The following is a 26,854-nucleotide window of genomic DNA, read 5'->3' on the forward strand; positions in this document are numbered from 1 at the left end:
TTAACATAGAATCCATTATAGATGGTTAAAGTCTCTTCATACATACTGTATCATGGCCAAGTATTTCCCATTTTGTGTATGTTGTTAACAGCAGATGCTCTATCCCTGAAGTTGTTCAACGTCAAGTTGCATGGGATTCTGGGCAATGTGATCTGGTTTTAGGAGGGTTGGAACTACATAATCCTTAAGGTCCCAATGCTTGTTGCCTGTAATATACTTTGTAGAGTTAGATCTGTTGTCTTAATTGAAATTATATTAATTTTTCTTCTATATAGGAGGCCTTATTGATGTAAATATGAGTGAAATTAGTTTTGATGAAATTCAGGAACTATTTTCAAAAGACTTAGACATTAAACCAGGAGGACACTGGAAACCCAAAGACTGTAAGCCACGATGGAAGGTGAGATGTTTCTTTTTTTGTTTGCATTCAGTTGCAGTTACTCGCTCTTTTACTGTGACTTTTGAATTGCATGTGGTCTATTAGAGAGACCACATGTGCTCAAAGAGACTAAAGCTTGTTGAAAAACATGAAATGGATTGTTATGAGCTGTCATTAAACACTGTTATGTAGACATAAACTTGTCCAGTGTGTATGTTGCTTAAAGATTAACTAGAAGTAAATTATTATAAAATGAAAATTATATTCAACTTAAACACTTCCTTCTCTTTTTAGTTGCTTGAGCAAAATTCCAACTTGCTTTCTTAATGAAAATGACATGTTGTAGAGCATTGAGCTAATTTAAAATAGTTTATCTGTATTAAGTAAAGCATAATGAAAAAATATTAACATAATAATTTCATATAAATCATTTTTTGAAGGTGGCAATCATCATTCCTTTTCGGAATCGTCACGAGCATCTTCCAATTTTCTTCCGGCATCTGATACCTATGTTGCAGAAGCAGCGTCTGGAATTTGCCTTCTATGTTGTTGAACAGGTAACAACATTTACTTGAAAAAATGAGTCTTCAGGATTCCTTACTAAAGGAGATCTGACACTTTTACCAAGATCTGGGTGAATCCAGAATTAAACTGTTACACTTGATGTTATACTTGCCTGTTATGCATGCAATAGTTATAAAAGCTTTAGATACTATTAAAATACTTCAGCTAACTGGTAACAGCATACTGCATTGATCAAATGCTGTAAGCTGCTTGTGTTGTTAAGTTTTGTGCCAGGTGGAAAGCCATCTTAGACTGCTAAATAAGAGTACAGTTGATGTTAACCAAAACCATTCCTCAGTTTAACTAAAGGAATAAGAAGCATCTTTGTGAATACTTTTTTCTTTTTGTGTGAAATGTGTTTTTCTGGTCTTGGAAGTACATCTTTCTTTGTTTTCTGTTTGAAGACAGGTACTCAACCTTTTAATCGTGCAATGCTCTTTAATGTTGGCTTCAAGGAGGCTATGAAGGATGTTGTCTGGGACTGCATAATATTTCATGATGTTGATCACTTACCAGAAAATGACCGAAATTATTATGGATGTGGAGAAATGCCACGTCATTTTGCAGCAAAGTTGGACAAATATATGTACATGTAAGTAACTAGCTTTATCCACATGCTTGCTAGGTCTTAAACATTCTTCAAGTGTATATAATTTTTCATAGTAAATCCTGTAGATGAAACATTATTTGTTAAAACACTCTTCACTGTAGCAGCTGCTGAGTAAAGAATGTACGTAAAAAATCTTGGAAGTTAATACTGAGACTTGAGTATCTTTTTATACTGAGGAAATATTTTGAGGACTGGAAATCTCTTGCATAGGTCTCCTGGTGTGTATATATTGCCTATATATAGGGAAAGTGACTGTTTTTTTGGTCAACTGCATATTAATAATTATGCACTAGTACTTAGTGTATACTCACTGGAAAAGAAACAGCCTATACATACTCTTGATTTAAAAACTTATTTTCTAAACCTGGAAGTCAAAATTTTCTTTTATTAAATAGATATTCAACTACAGTAAAATATTTACTATTAAACTGTTACTTTAACTTTTAACTGTTCCTTGGAATACAGATGTGAATTAAAATAACTGAACTGATGCTTTACTGATTATTTATTATTATTCCATTGTGATTTTATATGAAGAGGTTTTTCTTTTTGGTTAAGTAGTTCAAAAGACAGTTCAAAAGACAATAGTTGGAAGGCTTAATTTCATACTTCCCTCGGCTTTGGATCAAAATCAGCATCTAAAATATGTGGTAGACTTATGTTTCATGTGGTGATATAAATTTGAGCTACAGTCTTGAGTTCCTTTCATGCAAATCTGATGCTGCTGTAAACATCTTATGCTACTTCAATGTCTATTAGTTAATGCCAGTGATCTGTGAAGCAGTTTTTCTTAGTGGACACATTCCACTTCTGTACACGTCCTCAGTTATGGATTCTTCGTGTTTCACTGAAAGGCATTTCTCAATAAGAGGGCGTCTTATCGAAGTCCAGCTAAGAATTTTTCCTTTTCAGTCTTCCGTACAATGAGTTCTTTGGTGGTGTAAGTGGTCTGACAGTGGAACAATTCAAGAAGATAAATGGATTTCCAAATGCCTTTTGGGGATGGGGTGGAGAAGATGATGATCTTTGGAACAGGTGAATGTTTAGTACTTAATATATTGTTTTGATTGCTCTGTAGTATCCAACACTTGAGAACGGTGAAATATTTTGTTTTAAATGGGCACACTGTGTTTTCTAAAGAGTAAAAATGAGTATGACATTCATTTTTTTTTCTTGGCCTTTTTGCTTTGGAGATATGTAACAGACTTGAGAGAGTGCTTTTAACACATAATGGGTATAACAACAGATAATACTATTAAGTATATTGGCCTCATTCCTCCTATTCCTTTGTATGTAGCTTTTTGCTTGTAGTATGTCTCTGCTGCTAGCACTGTGGAGTAACATTTTAAAGGCTGTAGAATAAGCATGAATTTCAAGTTTTTTTAACATCTTATGAGCTGTGTCTGAGTGGTAACCTAATTTGTGACTGCTGATAGTCACAAATTGGGTAACGGATGGCAGCCTTTGCTGTGTTACTAACTGCTCACAGTAAGCAACTGTAAATTTCAGTGGAGTTCTTAAAACATGAGTTCATATATATATTTTTTAAAGTAAAAATTTGTTTTTTTCTTTCCTTGCTGTTCTCATTTTTCATCCCATTGTGCCTTAAACATATAATTGATGTTTCCCAGTTAATTGATTTTTTTTTTACAGTATTATTTGTTGAGACAGAAGGGATTTTTTTTTTAAGGGAGAGGATGTCGGTGTATGCAAAGACTGAGCTTCAAAACAGTTAATGCAGTTTCCACTTCTGTAACTTAAACAAAATATCCAAAATACGTTTGTTTTTTATTGCACTGCAGGGTTCACTATGCTGGGTACAATGTAACGAGACCAGAGGGAGATTTAGGGAAATACAAATCCATTCCTCATCATCACAGAGGTGAAGTCCAGTTTTTAGGAAGGTAAGAAAAACATATCAAACTTGGTAGCTAAAGATGTAAAGATTTCTTATTTATATGTGCAGAAAATATATGTATATAAGCAGTCAGAGCTTGGAAGTGTTGCTCATTCTTCAGTGCTAAACCCTATGTCTTTTAAACATACTATGTTTTGCGTTCAAGCTTCTCTTGTTTAACCATGAGAGAGACTGAGTTTGTGTGTCAGTGATATCATTCTCTTTGATGCAGAAAGTTCCTTTGTAGTTTGCTCGCTAGTGCTGGAAGACCTTTACTAGTTTGGTGATCTAGATATTCTGCAGAAGGAAGCAGTGCAGCTAGGGATAATAACTTGTGTGAAAACAGGCTTTAGGACTCCTCAAGGGTTATTTTTTTTCCATCATATATCATTGTATTTTGAAATGAAGGTCTTGTTTCCTGATCACGTGGACATTTTGTTTAGTGGTTCCTTTCTTATGCAAAACGCTTCTGTCTGTGCTAGTGTAGAGTAGCAACCAAGAAAGAGTGTAGCAGATGAGCTACATCTACAAGGTGTAATATGAAGCCCAAAATAAAGGGTTTTTGGTATATGTTTACAAGTAACTAGAAATCCTGCTCACTTTTGCTATCAGTGGGTGTCTTCTATTTTTCTGGGAGCATCAGTATTTAAAAACAATGAATAAAGCTGAAAATGGGCAGATACCGTAGATATGAGTAAATATGTGATGTTAAAAAAATATGTATCAATAACATAGAAGGAAAAACTACTTTTCAATAACCTACAGTTTAGATGTGTGCAAATGCATGAAGCATGAAATGTAAAGAAATTCAGGCATCTTACATATATGCTGTTGCACAGTGAAAGCATCTAGATCTTACCTGTCTAGTGAGTTTTATCACAAAAAAGTAGTGAAGAAACCAAATGTTCTTTGAAAAGGAGTTTAATTTTTAATCACAAAAAGTATGTGGACTGCTGCAGAAGTAAAGCCATCGAAACAACAGCAGATACAAAGAGTGCAATAGCACTATTTGATAGAACAGATTCTCAACTACCAGCTGTTATTTTTAACGTAGTCGCCTCCATTAGCTATGCATTTTTGTCAGCAATGAACAAGAGCCCACCTGCCACACTCAAAAATCTACATGGCCATCTGGAACATGACTCGTCTTTGAGGTCACTGTTGGCAGTGCTGAAATGCACCACCTAACTGTGCTCACATTCTCTGTGATCTCCACAAATGTTCAGCAAGCATGAAGGAGTGTCAAGGGGTGCAAAGTTTTCTGCATGGAAGAATTCAATTACGTACACTCCGTATGCATTTCCATGTCAGACTTTGTCAGACTGCCCTTCTACTATGTGCTGCATGGCAATAAAGCGTATTGGCATGGAAGATTCAACCTCTGCTGCCATACCACCAGCATTCTCCTCTGATCTTTTTACGTGGTCTTAAGATTAGCTTGTATACATAAAGTCCAAGTGTTTTTTAAATGAAAAGCCAGTGACAGGCTTTACAGTTGAGATAAATAGTTTAGTGCTTTCAAAAAACTGATAGTTTCAGGGTTTAAAGGTTGTAGTCTTTCAAACTGATGTGACTGTTACTGTATCATGCCTAATGTAACTTGAATGGTTTCTTGTAAATCTTTCTTGTTTTCTTCTTCCAACTCTCTCTACAGATATAAACTTCTGAGGTATTCCAGAGAGCGTCAATATATTGATGGGTTGAACAATTTAGTATATACTCCTAAAATACTTGTCAGTAGATTGTATAAAAATGTAACTGTTAATCTTATACCAGAACTTGCTCCTATTAGAGACTACTGATGGAAATGGTGTCACAAGCTGTCCTACTGGAGTGAACTTTCAATGCACTGGAAGGTATTAATAGACACTGAAGACGCTGTAAAACAAAACAAAAAAAAAGCCACAACAATCAATGTCTTAGAATTAGGGATTTTTGTCCATTTGATGATGCGTATTTGGGATGAGAAGTAAAATGATTGTATGCACCATGCATTCTGTTCTGAAAGAAAAGCCAGCAGCTGCCACTCAGATGTTTACAGCATGAGACTACTGTTCAAGCCTTCATTCTCCATATTCTCTATCTTAACCACTCAGCTAAATAACTGCAGAAAACAGACTTGCTAGCTTCACTGGAAGTAGAGACATTCTTCTTCCAGGACTTTTTTTATACTGAATTGCTCCCACTCTACCCTCCTGTATTTAAATGAATGCTTTTTCGTCCTTTTTAAAATGTGTTTTGTAAATATGTGATGTAAATTAATGTGTGTACATTGCTTTTAAATTGCTCAATATTTTATGCTTCAGTATGTATTTTTGGGTGTGTTCTTGTTTGAATTCTATAGGAATGTTTCTATTAGCATGAAAGAACAAGTGTAAAATGTAAGTATCCTTAAAAAAGGTTATACCTTGTGTGAAATGAAGGTAATACTAACTGTTGGCCAGCTATGACTGTAAACTGTTATACTAGTTTTGAGCTCTAGGCCTTCTGCATATCTATATAGAAGAATCAATTGCATATATGAACTTTCTCAAAAGAAAGCTTCTAATTTTATTTATTGCCAGCAAAATTATACAGTACCCTGCCTGCCATCTAAATCATATTTATATCCCTATTGCATGTGTATTATGGAAAATCTTGAGGTTGTTGCATACTATTATCTACAGGAACTCTTAAATGTTTCCATGTGTGCCACTAGTGTCAATGTCAGGGATTTTAATGCTAAAACAATGTGTCTGGGTGCATACAGTATTTTGGTATTGTCTTTTTTCTTTTTTTTAATGCTATTTAAAAGCACTTTTATTCCTCCAAAATCAGAAGAGCCAAAAATGTGTCTTCATTGGAAGAATATTTAAAGTTAGATTTCTAAGAAAATAATAAAGTAGTTTTAATGCTTGCAGTGTGGGATTTTCAGAAACATGATGTAGGTCAAACTGTTCCACTTATGATTGCATAAGAGAAACTGAAATTAAGCTGAGTGCTTTTTAAAATTCCACCTATAATATATTAATCAATATAGCTATTTAAGGGCCTATTCTAGTACAGTGCTGAATGCTTTTATGATGCACTAAGTATCCTCAAGTCTATGACTTCGAATGAGATTGAGGTTGCACAGTTCCACTGAGAATTGGTCCTGTCTGTTTCTCTATTTTTGTGGTGTAAAATGTACCAATAACTAGCCTGAAAAACATATCTTCTTATTTTCCTGTTTCCCGTTTGTTTGTAATGTTAAGCTACCTATAAGTAATTCAATGCTAAGTATTATTTTTTCCTATTTTTATTTTTACATCCTTTGTTTAACAATAAGGAAAAGGACTGAATCATTTATTTTCTATGTTAATGCAAATATATTGACTAAGCTCTCCTGAACTGTTTTTTGTTGCAGTTATTTCACTCTTTAGAACCAAAGACTGACTTTGCTCCTGTAAAGAATGGAAGGCAGTATAGGATTGTTTATCTGTAGAGTGTTCTGTAAGAGTGTAGAGAAAAAATACTAACTCATGTTGGTTTCCTGAATTGCCACAAATAGTGTGGTGCTATGTTTATTTTTGGTTGCCATCAACACTTCTTACTTCTTCGACATCCCAGCAGCAGATTTTGCTCTTGGTCATTCTTAAGTAAAGTTAGGATTTTACTTGTAGACATCCCAAATAATATTTTGTAGGTATGTAGTAATTTAATTGAGTACTTGAGAACAATTGTAAGGGATAAACTTTTGGGGAATTACCCTGAAATCTAGTAGTTTATCTGATATGCATTAGCAATGTTATAATGCAATGAAAATAACAAAGTATAAAGTGAACAGAACAACTTTTCAAAACTTCATAGATCACTTCCTGATATATTTTTATAACTGAGTGTATAGGATATTCTGAAGCATATGGAAAAAGGGAGATAATGTATTTATGATCAACTACATCTTCAAAATAAAATTGATCTCATTTCATAACAGACTAATACACTTCAAGAACTGTTGAATAAATTTTAAATTGTTATAATTTTGAAGTGATTTCTGGTTTCCAGTACAAAGTTCACCTACAATTCCACACCTGTGATTACCAAACATCCTTTGGTACTGTAGGTCTGTACTGTTTTCTGAAGCATGCTCTTGTGCCCATTCAGTAGGCATTCTGTGAAACGTGCAATTTTTAGAAACTCAAATGCATATCTATATGCATAGATACATATATCCATAATGTATTACACATTTGACGTGGCAGAACTAATATAATTTTACAGCTGTAAGTGATTAGTCATGTCTGGTCTTAGGAAAAATACGATTTTAAACCAGGATGTGATCAGATTATGACATGTAGCTGAGTCCTGGAAGAGTTTACGTTTTGGTGCCCCAAAGTGATGGATGTTACCTTATGAATCATTAACCAACACTCCTCTCTAAATAACTTTGATCACTTTGTTGAGATGTTTTCAAAGGTGCCATCTTAAATTACATCAGAATAACGTTTGTATGCTCTCTGCTTGAGCTCAGTACTAGTCTGTACTGAATTTTAAACTGGACAGTGCCTTCAAACAATATAATTGTGATGCAGAACTAAGAGTTCTGTACATTCCTTTTGATATTTTTCATAATTCTTGTTAAATGTAGGGAGAAGCCAAGCACACTGCTGTTAGAATTGCTGATGAGGTGAATACAGAGAGCCTTCTCTTCAAGGAGCTAACATGGAGGGAGAAGAGGAATTATTTTTACAAGATTCTGACAGTCTTGCAAATGAGAGTAAGAAATTTTACAGAAATATTAACAGCGGAATCTGGCTCATATACTGAGATACTCTTAAACCCATTTTCTTTAACATAAATTTAAGTAGGAGAATATAAAATCCATATCAGAATGGAGAATATATTGAGAAGCGTCTGATAGATCTTGCCAGTCTATTTTTCTATTATGTTTACTAATAACTGTGTTGAGGTGGATTACTAATTGAGCAAGTTACTTAAAAATATTAAAAACACCCGCTGCTTATCAGCAAGAGGAAGTGTACTTAAGATTTTATTTCTAGATGTATGTAAGATAGTCTTAGTGAAAAATGCACTGAAACATATGCTGGGAATTTCCTGTGTACGATCATAATTTTGGTTGGGTTTTTTTGGTTGTTGTTCATGAGAATGTTTGTACTTTTTTATCATTGTCTTTTATGAAATATAATGTTCTAAAGATTGTGTTGGTTTGTTTATTCTGAGGCTTTCTGGAGAGGTATCTCTTGTTTAGATTACAAAATGCTGATTTTTGTAATGCATGATTTCTCAAAAAAAAAAAAACAGGAAGAGGAAGGGGAAATTGGGCAGCAATGTGGGCTAGGCTGTGGTGGGATTACTTTTGTTAACTCTCCTAATAGATCTCCTCTGTTCTTGTTTTAAGAGTAATTTTCCTTGAACTTGAATTACAGTGATGTGAAAAACATGAATGAATCCTATCTCTTGGTGTTAAATAGGAAGCTGATTTTCTCAGGAACCAGCAGTTGTCCTTCGTACCTTTTCCTTTTGTCTTAAAGTTATTATTAGAGAAGTGTCTGAATGCTAAAGGTATGCAAGTAATTTTTTGGAGTACTTAAATTGAAGGCAGAGGTATTTGCAGAACTCCATGAACCTTTTGAGAATGCACAAATAACTTCAAGTGTGTTTGATAGTTTTAATTTTCTGCAGCAGTAGATACAGATTCTCCTTGAAAGTGCTTCTAGTTATATTTTGGAGTAGGAAAGTAGGCTTTTTGAGTTGGTGTAGAATCCTTGTGTGCTATTATTTACTCGTCACTCAAAAGATACTTTTGCTACAGTGTGGCCTCATGTGATTTCATCCACTGCAGGCTTTAATAATAAGGCATAGGTGATGGCAAGTGGTGGTTTACATTTCCCATGTGCTCGCTTACCGTGAGATGCCTTTCAGGTATACTTTGTTCACTTCCTTTCCAAGGAATGTAGCTTATTAACTTCATGGAAGACTTTGGTCAGTATATTCTTTGTGAACTTGATGTGTTTCTCTGAATACTTTTATTCAGGAGAGTAATTGAAAACAAAGTCAGTACATCTTCCTAAAGTTAACAGAGGGAATAAACAGCTTGACAGTTACTGTTAGCAATTTACTCTGGGTAACGCTATGGACATTCTCAACTGTTATCACAGTCAGAAACTATTCTTAGAGTTTATGGAAATTTTAATTTATGTTCTGAATCTCTATGCTTCATGTCACACCTCTATTCCACTGGCTCACTGACTGTTGCTGTAGTTGAGTAAGAAAAGGGACTGAGGACCGTAGCGATGGAGTAATGTCGATAACCAACATCGTTAGCTGCGAATACCACCTAGTGAAAGAAACAATACATACAGGATAAATGAGAAGTGATCTCCAGATACAAGCCTACACGTCGATGAAACCATTGTGGTTGCCTGTCTAATCTGACCCCCCACAGAACTTTGGAAATATCTTCTCTTGTTGCAATGTGGTTAGTGATCTTCAAGCTCTCATTGCACATTTCCGTTGGTTCAGAAACTGGTTAAAAGCATACATGTAACTTGAAGAGTATTATAATTATCAAACTTTTATTATCCTGAGTTTTCTTTGTTGATACTGATAAATGACTTTTCCTTTTAAGAGCTACACTGAACACTTCACGTTTTTTCTAGTTGTTTTTTTTAGCATACATTCTAGTATCTGAACAGTATTGTTGCTCCTACAAAGTCTTAAATATTGAGAAATAGAATTAATCAGTGTTATAGCAAATATCTTTGCACTGTTTCATATTTTAGATTATTTCTTTAATCCTACTTGAGTTTCTAATATATGCAGGACTGCATAGGTCCTTTGGCCACGACTAATGACCAGTGACCTCATGACCTCATTTAGGAAAGTTGTTTACAACATCCCTTTTAACATCTCCTCCAACACTTCATCTTCTGTTCCTTGATTCCTCCCTCTATATTAGTGGATTATTTTGTGCTGAGAGAAGATGGCTGTTAGAGAATGCAATTGTTTAAAATAGTTCATTAACACTGTGATTCTGGTGCTCCTTTCAACATTAAATTGAGAAAAATGCATATGGAAATGGAAACAGCTGAGAACAAAAATTCATACCTGTTATTTGAAAGTGAACTGAAGAAAATGTGATCCCTACAAAGATTTATTCTTAATAAAGGAAGTTCTTTTACGCTCTATTAAATGTATGTCTATATTCTAGACTGGAAATTAAAATTAATGCATAATCTTGCATCTTCTCATTTTTATCACAGAAAGCAGGATTGTCCAGCATTAGAATTTGTTGTCATCTAGAATCAGAATGTTATCTCTTACCCTTTTCAGGGAGTCAAAATGTGCTTGTTACCTTTTCTCCAAAGTAGCTGATTGAGCAGTAATTGCAAGCTGTACAGCTATTGGTACTTACTGATCTGTCACAGTCCAGCAAACAACTAATACAGATCTGCTGATGTTACTGCAGTGTAGCAACACATGAAGGAGCTGATAATGTGAAGGGAAAAGTGTGGAAGGAGTTCCAAACACTGGAGCTGGTTGATACCTTGTTTGTGCCACTCTTACCTAACCTGTTTATCTTTCCCATGCAGCATTTGGTTGTAAATTGAGGATCCAAGCATCCAGAAAACAGTTCACGCTGATTTATTTAGAAATGTAAACTTTACATGCACCTGTACAAATACTGGATCCAAAAGGCAGAAAAATCATTTTCCCAGCAGATTTAGTCTGCCTGTTCTCTCTCAGGTGTCTAATCCCAGAAAGAATCAAAGGCTTCAGCTCAAGGTGAAGAATGGCAAACCTCTTTGCAAGTAACATGACAAAGAAAGAGCTCACTGAGAGTTCTGGGAGTGCTGGTAACTATGTTTTGTCATGAGCACGTTGTCAGAATGTTTTGAGACTGCAGATTTTAAGTGTTAATGTAAAATATCTTAAAGTGGAAAGTTCAATGGGTGTGATTATTAATTGAATCCTAAACGCAAAATGTATCTTTATTCCTTGCAACTGACAGACGTAATAAAATAAATACTTACATCAGCATGTTGATGGAAAGGATTCAAGCCCAGTTTCTTCCAGTAAGAGGCTGTATCGAGCTCAATCTTGTATATCCCTGTTACAAACTGTTCTTTAGTTGTAAGCTCTTGAAGCTCTCCGTTTTCGTTGGTTTGTCTGTGTGATGGCAGAAGAATGCACTTTTATATTCTGATTGAAAGCTCAATAAAAATTCAGCTTTTAGCAATTGAACTTGAGATGCTGTGTAGCTTAAGTAATGTCATGAATACCTCCTTTTGATCTGGAACAACTTTTGTCCATCTGTATTATGGATATTTTACAGATCTTATCTTGGCATTTGCTGCTTCCTCAATCAAAACAGTGGGTGGCTGCCTGCCATGTCACTGCTCTGCATGGTTTAGGGATGAGCCAAATGTTGGCATAGTTGTTCATAAGCTCTTGGCAGTGTGCTGGAATTAATAAATGAACTCACTTCAAAACTTCAGTGCTGTAAGCAGTGTAAAAGCTCTGTGATGCACTTGGCTGTGTACACAAGTAGGGTCAACTCTTGATTTTTCCATATCCGTTTGTCTAATTTAAATACGTTGAGTTGTTTTATCAATATAAATATTTCTTGTAGTCAGCAGTTTTGTACTTGAAGTCTGCTATTGGAAGTAATTGCAGGTCAGCTAACAGTGTAGTCTTACAGAATTCTTTGTTGACTGATTAGTTGTTTTTCTATCCTCAAACAACAGATATTGAGTTAAAGGTGCTATCGGTGCTATCCAAGGGCATAGAAATGGCTTGAAACTTTAGGCCTTGGAACACAAAACACTGTTGAGTGCTGTCTGTCAAACACGTGTCTTGGTTGAAATCTATGTCTGTGAAATAAGTTGTATGGAACTAGGTTTTTCATTCAGTAGGTTGTCCACAAATAAGTTCTGTTAGTGCCTGCTTTGAGTGGTCACAAAGCACTGTATAGTGCTCCAGCTGCCAAATCTTTCATTCAGCTGATGTGCAGAGAAAAGTCCAGGTTGGAATGTTATCTGTGCCATTGTCTACTATCACTTAGATTTGTACTTTGGTGTAACTCGTAACTATGAAGCCTTGCATCTTGCAAGATGCTCTTTAGTCAGTTGATGGATTTTTGTTTTTTGTCCTTTCAAATGTATTTGTCCTTTTAAATAGCTTGGTTATTTTTTAGATAAGTGTTTAATAAGCTTTCCCAATTAAAACCAAACATGTATTTAATTGTGAGCAGTTATTCTTGAATCCCTTCCTAGCGTTGCATTATTTATAAACTAACAGGACTGGAGAAGTTGACTTAATGTTATCACTGCTTTCCATACACCTTTGCTTCAACATGAAGCATGTTTTAAAGCTCTGATTATCATCCAGCTCTTCAGCTCTGTGTCTTTAATTAAGCCTCTGAACTCAGACTTGAAAGAATCTAAGCTGAACATCTTCTTAACGGAAAATTACATTTCCAGCAAGAGAATATGTTTGAACCTATCTTATTTGTTAAGTGGAAGGCAAGTTATTTAACAAGGACGACATGAATAAATAGGGTGATTTTTTTTCCCCCTACATGTGCAAATATGTGCGACCTTCACTGTAGCTATGTTTTCTAAGGGCAAATAGGAGAGCCCTGTTGCTTCTGCCAGCCCACTGCTCTATTACACTGAAGAGCCACTTATGTACAATTTCTTGGGATCTCTCTACAAACCCATCTGTGTCTGGTAAAATTCCTGCACTATGCCAGCTTTTGCACGTGTGAGCCCTGTGTCACCTTTTTAAGGTAGAATATACCATTAGCAGAGTCCTGGGAAGAAGGTCCCAGGTGGGACTCGGCACATATCTTGGGTTTCCCATGAAATAAAGGAGGCTATCAATTATGTAGTATGCATTTAAAACAATTGCATGTTTTGTCTTTAAAGCTGTACAGTAGTAGCAAATGAAAACTCATTTGAAAAGAAGCAGAATAACCAATAAAGGCAGAGTTTCCACTCAGAGTCTCAGTTCCAAACTAAACGAGTCTGCTTGACTCCTCTGGTAATAGTGCAGCACTTCATTGGTGGGCATTAAAAAGAAATACAACCCTTTGTAATAAAGTTGCATTGTAAAACTATTTTGGTAGTTGAAACTGCAGTACTATTAAAAGACAACCTGCAGCAAATAATTTGTGTCAGTTGTTCAGTAGTGTCTTCTCTCTGATTAAGAACAGAACTTGTTGTTTGTTAGAAACTCTTGGCTTTCCCATTGTCTTTCCTTTCTCTCACTTCATACTTTGGCAGGACTTACTTTGAATTTAACAGTTCCCAAGATCCATCTGCAGCTGCTTTATACAATTTAACTGGAACGTTTGGAGCTGGGCTTCCTCGGACTGAATCCAGAATTTTTACAACAAGAGGATGCTTGGAACCAGAAGAGTCCTTCAGGTAGGGAGAGAGAATTGTTTGTGTTGTAAGAAAGGTAAGTGGCGGAGCATAATAAAGCAGTAAGGAGACTTATTTAGCTTTACTGAATGTACCACATTCTCAACAGGATTACTGTGTGCTCAGAAATACAGCCTGAAGGCCTCTCAAGGCTGGAGGCAGTGGAGCAGGGCGAGGGATATCAGCAGCTGGAGGAAGTCAAGTAGTCACGGGCAATATAGAGACACTGCGGCTGTGTGTGAAAATGGCTTTTTGTTTTCCCTTGGGGATGCATCATGTTCGCATCATTTCCAGCATAACTTTTAACCAAATTGTAGCTGGAACGCGAAAGAATGAAATTATCAAAGGTAGCAGAAGTGCTTAAAAATTGGGTAATTTTTCCTCTGTTTCGGAGTGGTGATCTGAGCAAAACTTTCTGATTTTGATGGCTCCTGATGTAGTCGTCTTACTGAAGAATTATCTTAATCAGCTGTGAACTTGATAACTACCACATACAGAGTCTTTCCTTTTTGGATCAGATTTTTCAACCCAGGCAGTTATGCATGGGTAGAAGAGATTATTTTTCAACCATGGGATGGTGATAGTTTCCCTCCCATCACATTCACCACAATGCATGGTGTTTATGCCCTGACGATTTACCTTCTCAAAAGGAAAGTTGAATCAAGGCTTTAACTTTCTATTACCTAAGCCTTTAAGTGAATAGCGAGCTATGTAGAAGGTGCTAATCAGAGATCAACTCAGAATTCACTCATCTCCATGTAATCGTTGGAAAATGAATCGTGATGTAGATGGTAAAAATTGAGCCCTCTCATACGTCCTCTTTCATTCTGTGACGTGCTGAATACCCCATGGGTCAGGAACCCCACTCTGTGTCAGACAAGTGTATCAGCATGTTTCTACACCACCGCCCATATGAGAGAGAGAGACTTTGCAGTACTGAGTGTGGAGATCCCTTCTTGCCTCATGGGAGCAGTAAGGAAAAGAACTAGAAAATACATTACTCCAGCATGGATCCTCCTCAGCCAATGAAGATAAAACTAACGAGGGAGGAAGTGCTGGGTACCACAGGAAATGCTAGAACTGCAAGAACTTTCCAGAACTGCTTTGAAATCCCTCATGACCTTGTTCATTGTGTTGTAAGGGCTATAGTTCCTTTTTGAGAAGCTCAAGACTTCTGTGTAGTGACTATGGTATTTTTTCCCTTTCTTTTCTAACGTGTTTTTTCCTGTAGTTGCCGAGTCTGATAGCAAGTGCTACTTCTCTAATCAGAAAGCTCTTCCTCTGTTGACGAGGAAGAAGGAGCAGAAAGAGTGCAGTAAGAGATAACTTACTGTCAGTAATACCACAAAATCAAAATAATTGCAATAAAATGGAACATTCTATTTTTCACTTACAGTAATTGTAGTATTTAAGAGGGGAAAAAAAAAAAAAAGGCTGAGATTACATCAGTCTGAAGGACTTCAGCTTCAATCCTATGACACTTACCTGTGGTGCAGCTTCAGAGAGCAATGCCAGGCCAGCTAAGAAAACAAGAAATACAGAGTGAAAAGCCATTGTGGCTATCACTAGGAAGTCTCAGAGGCAGCAAGTAGAAACTGATGAGATCTGTGATTTTTATATCAAGGCCTGTAAACTAAGGCTGCTTATCAATTAAAAAAATGCATCTGACTTTGAACATGCTGATTCTTACTGTTTACTTAGTAAATAATGAGAAAATAAGTAACCCATACAAACATGAACCTTGTCTGAGAAAATACATCTATTCAGTTAATGCCTGTGGGAACAGTGAATGTTGCCTAGCTTAACTGCAGCAATGTTTTCTTGCAACCAGTGTCTACTGTTCTTGTTGAACAGTACTGACAATAGCGCTGTTGAAAGCTCATCAAGTTAAGAAAAATAGGATTTTCTTGTTAACTCAATTTCCGTTTCATAGAGAATATCTCTGTGGTTATAGTGTGGCATAATCAACTTATCCATGCTTATCTATTAAGCAATTTCTGTGTGGTAATTATATAATATGTGACAGCATTTTAGGTTCTGTTACTTTCATTTTTCTTTACATTCTGTACCGCTTAAGAACTTTGCACAACTGCAAGTCAGCCCTCGCCAGAAGTCTCTTATTCACTTTAGGTAAATATTATTTCCAGGAACTAGATTTTTACACCTGTGGATGCCTACATGTACAGTGAGGACATTAACTTATTTTTTTAATGACTACAATAGGAATATATTTACATTTTGTTCAGAAGACTGCTCACAGTCCACTGCAAATCAAACCTACTGGTTTTCAAGCTTCGGGAATCGCACAGTTCCATGAAATGGCATTCATGCTTTAAGACAGGCACTGTTTTGAAACTGTTTGCACTGTCTGCTGGAATTGTGTAACCGTGGTAGAGTCCAGAAATCAGGGAGAAAAGTAATCAAATAGCAGAATGTTAAAGGCTTTTGTAACCTTGTGAATTCTCTTGGTGTAGAGTCATCCCAGCAGGCTCTTATGTGGAGATTAGCTCCAAGGTCAGTAGCAGATTAGTACTGATAGTTTCTGAATGGCTGAGTTCAGTCATGTTCTACGTTATTTCTGTAATCCTATTAAACAGTTCTCTGCTTCTGGATATTGTAAATACAATCAGCTGTCATTCTATAGAAATTACTGCCAAAGCCTTCAAAAGGTTTGGGTCCATTTATCAACAACATTATTTGAATCACAGTCACTACACAATCTACCCTGTCCTTCTAAACATTTGAAATGAGTATTAAGGTAATTCTGCCATTTTAGGAATCCTTTTTTTTTTTTTTATGGACACAAATTTGACTTACTAGGGGTAGCCAACTCTATTCAAGAGCAGTTTACAATAATGGTAACTGAAATGACTTCAGAACTTCCTAGATTCAGTGAACAGCAATCCTTCCTCATCAAATCAACAAAGTTTGCTTTGAAATTTTAAAGCTACATAGATTTTAGCTCAGCTCTCTACATTTGTATATCATAAGAGACTTTCTATATTGTTTGTGTTGCTGCTTGGTATTCAGTATTTCTCCTATTTACCCTGTGACCTAGTCAGTAATGGGAACATATCTTCTGTGTGTAAACAGAATAACATGAATGAGTTTCATGTTTTGAGTACACTTACCTGACTTTTTTTGAAGATTGCAGAACTCTAACCTTATTTAGAGCCAATGCGTCTGCTGAGATTTTTTTTAAGACAATGGGGGAAGTTAAGAGAACCAAATCAAGTGTTGATTTACTTCTCTGTGCCACATACTGTTTTCATCTGTCCTTTGTACTTGAAAACAAATCGTAATGCTTTAGAACATAATAAAACTTCACCGATAGAATCAAAACTGTTTTAAAGAAGTTACATTTTATTGACTTGTCTGAATTTTTGCCGGGCTACAAAATGAAAAAAAAAAAACTAATGTAGCATAAGGATATGCATTAGCAATAGGAAAAGACCTTCCTCCTAAAAACGTATAATAGTCCTAGCAGAGGAGGGTATTTGTCTACTGACAGTATGCCTTTATTCCTGGGGATCACTGACAACAGCAGTTGTAGAGTAAGAGAAAGGACTGAGGAGAGCAGCGATGGTATAATGGCGGTGGCCAGAATCATTAGCAGTGAACACCACCTGGAAAAGAGAAAACTTGTAATCATGAGGAACATGGATTCAAATCCACTTCAACATTTATAATTAGGAAGTATACTTGAGTTGCTGTGAACTGCTTTGCAAGTTCTGTTCAGGGGTTTCACCCTTGCAAAGCGTTATGCTCACTGCTGCTTTGTAACCCTGAAGATTGAGAAATTAGTGGGACTTGGACTTATGTCTGTGAAGGGCTTCACCTGCAGTGGAGCTCAGTAGAGACACCTAGCACCTGAATCATGAACATTCTTGTTTGTGATGTGGAGTAGGAGGGTGAGTGGGTGGTAACTCAAACAACCAATAAGAAAAACAGGTGAAATGCTCTAACCTAAATACAACAGCTGTATCCAAACAAGGCAGGAGGTGGTGATGGGCCATATTCATTAAACTCCGTCCACTTCCCAGGACAGCAGAGTGACTTACAGTATCAGAATCACCAACGTTGGAAAAGATCTCGTCCAGTTCAACCATCCACCTACTACTAATATTTCCCCACTAAACCATGTTCCTTAGTACATCTAAATGTTTCTTGAACACCTCTGGGGGCAGCGACTTAACCATCTCTCTTGTGCCGTCCATTCTAGCACTTGATCACTCTTTAATTTCCTAATATCCAACCTGAGCCTTCCCTGGCATGACTTGAAGCCATCCCCTCTAGTCCTGTAGTTAGTTACATGGGTCAAGAGGCAAACTCCCACCTTGTCATAACCGCCTTTCAGCTATACTACTGCATCTAAGGACAGCATCCTCAACAATCTATCTGGAACAATCGCAACCGTGTGCCTTTGAGCACCTTTTGAGGTGAAGATCTCTTAGGTCCCTTCTGTATTGTCAGGATTGTCTGTTTGACCTAAATTGCTCATCTTGCTTCTGAGGTTTCTATAGATCTGGGTCTCAGTCATTTGTTTCAGCTTTCCACAGATCTTCAAGAAATTGCAATTTACTGTTTTACAAAGTAATTCTGTAGCTGTTCCAGAACGCTGAATAGAATGTTCAGAGAAATTTAAATTAAATGGCAGAGTAAACCTCTAGAACGTAAACACTTTTTTTTTAAATATAAAGTATGGTCTAAATGTCACAGAGGAGAGCATACTAAGAAAATGTTGGGCTGAATGCAAAGGAAGGCATATTTATACCACTTGGCTGATAATGGAGTTTGGATATCAGTGAAACTTTTCCTGTCCCATTATGGGTTTTTTGTTTATCTTTCAACATCTCTTTTTTCTTCTTTAGGACTGAGCACTATTTAAGCACATACCAAAAAGAACAGTCTTTTCCTGTGATTACCAATCCAACTAGAATTCGGGGGAGTGGTATGATGGAAATCCTCTTGATTAAAAAAGCTCATTTTCTAAAAAATGAGTCCTTCCAAGTCCCTGTATTCCTTCAGCAATTATAAGAACAGGCAACATCCTTTGTTCCTTTTTTTCTTATTAATTTTTTTCTTCTTTTTTTTTCCTTTCTAAAAAATATATGTGTTTATTTATTTATTTTAATGGGAATAGCTCTACTTTGGAAGAGCTGTGTGTGTTCATACTTCAAGGGGAATTTGGATACTTCCTCTAGCTAAGCTGGCTGTATACTGCCATATTTACTCAATCTAATGTGACAGCGATCTGTTTTACTGCTCTTTCAGTGCATTTGTCGTGTCCAGCTGATACCACTACATGGTGTATAGGATATTAGGTGTGTTCTCAAATACTTACATCAGCATATTCATGGAATGGGGAAAGGCCGAGTCCCTTCCAGTAAGAACTGGTGTCAAACTCAACCCTGTATACTCCTTCTACAAACTGTTCTTCTGTTGTGAGTTCATGGATCTCACCATACTCTGTGGTTTTCCTGCAATGATAAAATATCTACATAAATATTTTATGTTTTCATTTAAATGCTAGACAGAAACAGGCAGTGTTGAGTGTTAAATAGCACAGATGCTACACAGCTAACTTTGACACTTTGAGTGATTTCTAATCGGGTGAAATAATTCCCTCCTGTGTAGCATATATTCCCATATTGCAGAACCTGTCTCTGCTATCAACTGATTCATGTACATCACAAATTAAAGTTGCATGGCTTTTTTTTTTTCTTTTTGGTCATTTTTATTGCTATGGCAGGATTATACTTGAAGTCCCGTTTTAATATCATGTTTAAATTGTACCAAGTGCTCTCTAGAACCACATGTCAGTGGCTTAAGAAAAGGATTGTCATGATGAAAGACAAGATGCCAAATCTCAAATTATAATTAGAGAAAAGAGATTTTAGTGGAAAATGATTTCATTTATTAGATATTAACACTGAGACTATAGATTTTACATCAAAATACTGACAGGTTTCTATGTGACCCTGAATGGTAATGTCTTGGAACGGCAGTTTAGTATCACAGGATTTTGGTAATTTGAATTACAGTGCAGTGGTCAAAGAGCAGAGACCACTTCTACTGGAAGCCGTATAAATGAGAAATAGAAATTCCTTGCTCAGAGTCAATTTATTCAGTTTGTAACTAAATACCGGGTGAATGAAATCCAGAAACAAAAAGAAATATAGCTGCTTTTGCACAGTACAGTCTGAAAAAGACCAAGCTTTGTATGACAGCTGTTTAAATACTTAGGTACTGAGCTACCAAACCCCTTTTATGCCTCTCCTTTCATACTTTTTACCCAGTCTTTATATCTTCTTTTACTTTTTCTACTAAAAATATTTATACAATATCACATTTCGTGATCATTTGATGTATTTGAAGGAAAAGTTAAAACCATGACGTGAAGAATTATTTACCAAACCTATGAAAAGGAGTAACTTTCTGTGAAGAGGATGGAAGAGCATTAAGAGGGAGAGAGAGGAGAGCACAGTGACCTACAGCTCCTTAACAGAGAAAGAAGCCATTATGCTATCACTGCTTTTCTTTCCCTGCCTCCTCCATCTCAGTTGTCTTCTTCAGTTAGTGATAGTGAATAACAAAGAGATGTGATCTTCTTAAATTAAGAATTTAGAAAATACTGTGGTAATTTTCAGATTATCTTAACATTCCAACTCTAGCACTTTGAAGACTGGACAAAGCATCACAGTACAAGTGTAGCACAGGTGAAATCAGCTGCATTCAGGGGAGACCAAACCTGTGAAGAAGCCAAGCCCTGACTGAAATACGGCTCCAAACAGTTTGTGAGGAAATTTTCTTTTAGTTTAATTAGTACTTCCAGCCTTAGTCTATCTTGCCTTAAGAAAAGGCTGTAGGCAAAATGCTGAAGAATTCATTGGTGAGTGTTCATGTGTCCTTGAACTTCTGAAACAGAACTGCTGAAATTCTGCAGAAATGTTTACAGAGCAAGTCAGCAACTAAGGTATATCTGCTTAGAAGTTAGATAGTTAAGACACAAACCAATTAAAAATGGTATCTGACTGAAAAATCTTTATTTGGGTGACAGATTTTAGACACTGAATTTTAAAAGTGAAAATGAGACTGTCCTTCACTGCCAAGAGTTCACGGCACTGTTTTTTATTTTAGCTTATGTGGGGTAGGCATTCAGTGCCAGTGATCTCACAAACAAAACATTTAGGGCATCACATACAACAGGACAGTATGTGATTCAGGTCCTGGATGGGATTGGCACATTGGCACAAGGCAGAGGAATCGCTGCCTTTGGCCCTGCTAGCAAAATGGTTCAGGCCATTCCATCTAAGGAGAAGCATCTTGTATTTCTGTCTGAGCATTTCTATTTATGCCAAATAAGCTGTGACTTTTTTTTTTTTTACTTCAGTGATTCACAACCTGGGTCACATGAGAAATGTCTGATGAATGGAACTCTTCAACTCCGCTGTAAGGCCTAGATTTCCTAAAACACGTGAGGAGTAAGAAGGTCAAAGCTAGTCATGGGAGCAGTTCATATAGAACACAGATCACATGCCTTCCACATCTCTGTGCCCTCTGGCCTTCTTCAGAGGGTGTCTCCACTGGACTTAAGCTGTTTGTGCATATTATGGTTGGACTAATTTTAAAATAGCGCTCAATAAATATTATCAGCTGTTGTTATGGTAACTTTCTCCTTGCTTTTTAAATACTAATATCCACATTCATCAGTTGCAAGGTATGTTCGATTAATTTCCTAAAACTTGTTAGAAAAACTGAGCAACAACAAAAAACAACCAAACCCAACCAAAAGGGGACTTTTACTACCTAGCACATGCATGTGGAACTTCAGAATATTAACCTGACAGCTTTACTTACAGATTCTGTTCCTTGATTTTCAGCATATTTATTACAGGGAAATGCTGCTTTTCCAGAATAAGAACATTGCAAATAAGTGTCAAAAACTATTTCAAACAGGTGCTTGCAGCTAAAGTCAGTGGTGTCACTGAAAGCAGCCTTGGTTAAGATGCTATCAAGGGAGAGGTCACAATGTTTACCAGCAATAAAAATGGTGGTTTAATGTTCCTTTATTGCTTCCCCTGGCAAAAACAAAAACAAAAAACAAAAAACCACCTTTTTTTTGCCTATGGTTAATCTCCTCATTTATTTATTTAAATATTTTGAATACATAATTTGATTTTTGTCAGACTTTCTCTGTGACCTAAAGTGTCGAAAGAACTTGGCTAAGAACCACCACACGGTTTGTCTCCTTGAGCTTCTTAAGAGCAGCCTAGCAAACTGAACAGTACTATTACATTCAGAACGTGATGGTTGTTAACACTGATGTTGCATTTATCTTAATACGGTGTAAATTGTATTTCCTATTATATCTTCCAGACCAATTGATGAAACACACAAAATAATCTGGATTTCCTAACAATAGCACAAATACTCATTCAGAACAAAACAATAGTGTTGTCTCCACTTCCCCTGAAAACAACCTGTCTTTAAGGTTTGTCTGTTTTTTTCCTTGATGTATGTAAGTCTTTCTTTTCCAAGGGTAATTTGTTCCTACATTACCATTCAGCACTTGGGAATGAAGGTGTTTGTTTCTCCTCTACTTTCCTGTTCCTTTTCAAAGGGGAAAGTTTTCTTGTTTTGTTTTGAGTTTTATAAAATAAACCCTTCAAATGGAGAAAGGTACATCCCTCCTTGCAGACTTTTCCATTTCCTTCTGCAGCTTTTATGTAAATCATGCTATAAAGTCCTACTGAAGGAGCTGGATTCTCTTCTGGCTGCTGACATGCTTGTCATTCTGTACTTGAACGTCCTGTTGCTGCTAGAAACTTCTCAATTAAAAACCGACTTTAGTGAATTGTTACACTGAAACTCAAATTGATGAGTTATTCAGGCATTTGAATTCTACAGAACTGTATCCGTCTGATTGTTCTCTTTTTATAGAAAGGAAAGATGGCATTGGAGCAATGAGTAAAGTATGTGTTTATTAAACCTACTCTGCTATAAAGGTACAACAAGAATCTTAAATATTTTTGTTTGCAATTTGTTTGTAAATCAGTGATAGGTACGTTCCACTTGAATCTGATGGGTTTTAGACCAGAATTCATGTGCTGTTAATGATGGTGTGATGTGATAGAAAACTGACACAAACAAAAAACATTAGCAGAGCTCCATTCCCTTTATTTCTCTTTCTCTGTTTACTCAAGGCACTTTGAAAAATGTCTCAGTAGGATGACATAAATAACTCACCCAGTAGCAAAGTCCTGCCAGCTTCCATCTGCAGCCTTTTTAAAAACTTTAACAGCCACGTTAGCTGCAGGACTTCCTCTGACTGCATCCAGCACTTTCACCATGAGAGGGCATTTGGAATCAACAGAGCCATGGGAGACCTGGGGGAAAGCAGGAGAGGTTGTAAAGGAGCTGTTCACTTGCCCTGCAAAAACCGTCTTTCAAAGAGTAGATGGATTTGTATTGCAGTATTAATGCAGACTTGAAGTTCTTTGCCAAATGGTGTCCAAGACCAGTTCCCAAGCTTTTGTTTTGTACCCCATACCTTCTTGCAGAATAGTATCTTTGATGTTTATACACTTTATTTTACACGCAAACATACACACACTATTTTATAACTATTCTGAGTTGCATATTGTCCTGGAAAAAATGTTATAGCAAAATATTTTTTTAATGAGATCACAAATAATAAAGTGGTAATTTATTATAAGTGCAGGCAGAGTATGTCAGCCTAGGCAACAACGAGAAATACCTACAGCATCAGTAAGGGTGAAAGGATGTTGTTTCCTTAACCTTTGCTGTGCTTTAATACATTCTTAGTCATGCTTTAAAAATATTTTAATGTCTTTAGAGAAGTACTTGTTTGGTGAAGAAGCTGTCTCTGTTCTGAAGATACAGGATGTGAGTCACAAGCTGACAGAAAAATGAAAGGTCGTATCTCCTATACCCCAGACCCTTTAGTAGTATCCTAAAAATAGATAGGTAAATGGTGAAAGAAAAGCTATGTGAAAAAAAAAAATGGTAGTAAAATAATTCTTCAGGACAGCCTGATGTTTGCAGAATTTCATGGTTGAAGATGCTAGTCATCTAGAAAGTACTGACCACACTTCTTGTAATGATTGATTTGAATAATAAAATAAAAAAGACTCACCAGTGGTGCAGCTTCAGAGAGAAATACCACTCCAGCTAAGAAAACAAGAAGAGTAGAGTGAAAAGCCATTCTGCTTGCTGTTAGTGAGTCGTGGTGCCAGCAGCTAGGAGCTGATGGAATTTGGGATTTTATACCCAACCCTACAAGAAAACAGGCTGCTTATTGGGTGCCCTTATGACTACAAATCTGCTGATTCTGATTATTTGCTTAGTAAACAGTCCAATCCTAGAGACAGTCCATGAATAACGCTGCCATTGCAGTCAATGGAAGAACTGCAGGATCACTAGAGTAAAGAGAATAAGTAACGGACACAAACATGACCCTTGCCTGGGGAGATTAAATTTGTAGAAAGCCCTCCACAAAGTAATGTAAGCAGCCTTTCTTTGCCTAGAAGTCCAACCAGTTCTAGGAGATCTTCCCTTGCCCTCAGGTGGTGCACGATTGTGTCCCAGTGTTTTCTCTCTATGTGCTTCATGTTTTTTCTCACTTTATTTAATATTCTCCAAAGACTAACTCCCGAATATCAATGTGGATTCAGTATGAGTGATGGAATTTGTTGTCTAGTGCAGGCAGCATTAATGGTTCATGCTTGGAGACAGATTCCCATGTCTGATTCTGTTTGTTTAAAAGGAGCAATGTTTCTTTTTGAAACCTAATGTAGAAGTTCCTATGGATTCATTATGCCTAACTTTCAGTCAGACACTGAAGCTTCCTCCTTAGTCACTGGAGAGAGACCTAGAATGATCTGTCCCCTTGGGAAGACAGAGGTCTAAGTAAAGTGAGAAGAGTCCTCTCTTTCCCCATGGCACACCAGAATAAGCCAAGCCAACTAGCAGATATAAGTAGTTTAAGATTTAATTGTCCTAGTCTTATCATCCTGGCAGATGTATTGTTATGCTCTGCAGTGTATATTTAGATAAGAGTAGTTTCAGGACTGAACTTGGCCCCAATGAAAATTGGAAAAGAGATGGCTGTTGGAGGAATATGCATGGGATAGCTGGGTTTCTTCAGCTGCATTACATAAAACTTGTCTGTATGGTCTGTGCTCGTTGAATGAGAAAGAAATTTTCCTTTGTCATTTCCTTCTTCCTATGTCCTAAAGAACTCTGACTTTATACTTCTGCTCTTTGGAGGTGATAAGCCTAGTTCTCATTTCACAATATTCTAACAAAAAACACTTTTACCTCCTAACTTCTGCAGGATTATGATCAAGAGAGACTTTACGGACAGTATTCTCCAGAGGCTTTCATGCTTTCAGACTGCTTTATGTAGTCTGTTCTCTCAGCAGAGTTGTTTGGTTTTTTGGGTTTTTTTTTTTTTTTTTGTTGTTGTTGTTTTTTGGAAAAAAAATCTATATTACAGTAATCTCCTGTACTGAGATCAAAGTGCCCTTCGGACTTACAGCAAAGCAAGCTAATACGTAGGTAGCATTCTATGTTCAATTTGCATGCAAAGAAGTTAGTGAAAGGTGACAAGCAATAACAAATCATGCTATATCCTGGTGCTTGTGAGCTCTCTTCAGGCACTGGAGAGGTAAATACTGCTCTTAGATCAGTGCTTTATTTGCCTACTTTGCTCTCTGTGGTTTGCAAGTACTTCTCTGAAGCAGTAAAACTTTGTACGACAAGAAGATAAATGATCTGTGCTTCATTTAAAGTTGACCGTCCTCTCTTTTTGCTATCTGCTTTTCTGCAAGGAAAAAGATGTGTAGGAGCTAATGAGTCTGCTTGCGCTTAGAATTGCCTTCTTATGGGAGAATGACTTCAAAAAAGTAATTATTTTATAGGAGTTTCTGAAAAATCAAGTCTAAAATGACAGAATATTTCATCTGTCTGTGGTATCTATGTCAGTTTCCCCTTTCAAAACATTGACCTTTTGGTAGCTGGTTTTCAAGGCAGAGGATAAGCATAAAAAACTCCACACATTATTTTTATTTGAATTTTTTCCTCGTCCTTCCCTTGCAGGTTTTTTGTTTGTTTGTTTTGTACTTGTTGGTTTGTTTTTTTGTGCCCTCCTCATAGCATCCATAATTTAAATAGGGATTCTTTGACTATTAGCAGGGCCACCATTCTGAAAGGAAAATAAATTCTTGTGATTTGTGATTCTCTGTGAAAAGGTAAATGTCTTTAATATTTCTCCAATCTGGAATGACAGCAGTCAGACCTTCCTCCTTTCATTGTCAGCCTCAACGTGTTAATACAAATACTGCAAGTGAAATAGTTTTGTTAAAATCATGGGAAGATCTGGGAATGTGGAATGGCCAGCTTATTGAAGTATTAGCTAAAAGAAAAAAGCCTTTGTTTGGAGTCAGAAGAAATGATGACACCATAAAAAGATAGAGATTTCTATTTGGCTGGATTTAAATGGAGAAGGGAGGGGTGTTCTTAAAAGACATGGCTGCAAAATTGCTATCATCCAGGTTGCATGTGTGTCTGTGCTATGTTTGACATTTGCATCCAGCTGAGCTCTAACATTGTATAGGATGTACCTACTCCAGTGAATGAAATCTTACTACTTTGAGAAGAATCAGAACACTTGATTATAGTGGGGAGAAGGAGAAAGGAGATGGGTAACTGCTGAGCATCTGCAAGTGATGACAGTTTGTTGTCTATTGTTTCTAAACCCTCTCTCTGCAATGGGAGTCTGAAATTTATAAGCTGAATATTTTCAGCATATAAGGGAAATGAAAAGAAGCTGAGCATTGAGGAGCTGGCAGGGCCAAAAGCAAACACAGCCTTCTGAAGCAGTAGGGAAAAACACAAAACTGGTCAACTCCCAGAGCTTCTGCCAGCAGAGTACATGCCACAAGAAAAGGAGTACAAGACAGAGCACGGGGCAG

The 26,854-nt window shown here is 36.6% G+C and overlaps 3 protein-coding genes across 5 annotated transcripts in view; 1 reads left to right on the forward strand and 2 right to left on the reverse strand.

The window, feature by feature from the left end:
* Positions 1–23,105, forward strand: part of B4GALT6 (beta-1,4-galactosyltransferase 6) — a 37,332-nt gene extending 14,227 nt beyond the window's left edge. For 2 of the 3 annotated variants that reach the window (XM_065753452.1, XM_065753450.1), the window contains exons 4-9: positions 276–400; positions 820–936; positions 1,348–1,535; positions 2,466–2,588; positions 3,356–3,457; positions 5,105–6,946. In XM_065753452.1, the coding sequence (XP_065609524.1) occupies positions 276–400; positions 820–936; positions 1,348–1,535; positions 2,466–2,588; positions 3,356–3,457; positions 5,105–5,252 (803 nt within the window). In that variant the 3' untranslated portion in view covers positions 5,253–6,946. Of the gene's footprint in view, positions 1–275; positions 401–819; positions 937–1,347; positions 1,536–2,465; positions 2,589–3,355; positions 3,458–5,104; positions 6,947–22,799 lie in introns of those variants that run through there. The other variant, XM_065753451.1, reaches the window with a different exon arrangement.
* TTR (transthyretin) lies at positions 9,254–15,459 on the reverse strand. Its single transcript, XM_065753457.1, has 4 exons — positions 15,342–15,459; positions 13,723–13,853; positions 11,463–11,598; positions 9,254–9,766 (listed from the first exon to the last, which is right to left on the reverse strand). Exons 1-4 carry the CDS (start codon positions 15,408–15,410, stop codon positions 9,659–9,661), a joined length of 444 nt encoding a protein of 147 aa, XP_065609529.1. The 5' UTR covers positions 15,411–15,459; the 3' UTR covers positions 9,254–9,658.
* Positions 17,200–24,128, reverse strand: LOC136059331 (transthyretin). Its single transcript, XM_065753456.1, has 4 exons — positions 24,016–24,128; positions 23,106–23,245; positions 19,201–19,336; positions 17,200–17,482 (listed from the first exon to the last, which is right to left on the reverse strand). Exons 1-4 carry the CDS (start codon positions 24,082–24,084, stop codon positions 17,375–17,377), a joined length of 453 nt encoding a protein of 150 aa, XP_065609528.1. The 5' UTR covers positions 24,085–24,128; the 3' UTR covers positions 17,200–17,374.
* Positions 24,129–26,854: the final 2,726 nt, after the last annotated feature.

This window comes from Cyrtonyx montezumae, unplaced genomic scaffold (genome assembly GCF_038088225.1).
Source record: "Cyrtonyx montezumae isolate F1298 unplaced genomic scaffold, pur_monq_1.0 scaffold_8, whole genome shotgun sequence".
Taxonomy (NCBI): Eukaryota; Metazoa; Chordata; class Aves; order Galliformes; family Odontophoridae; genus Cyrtonyx; species Cyrtonyx montezumae.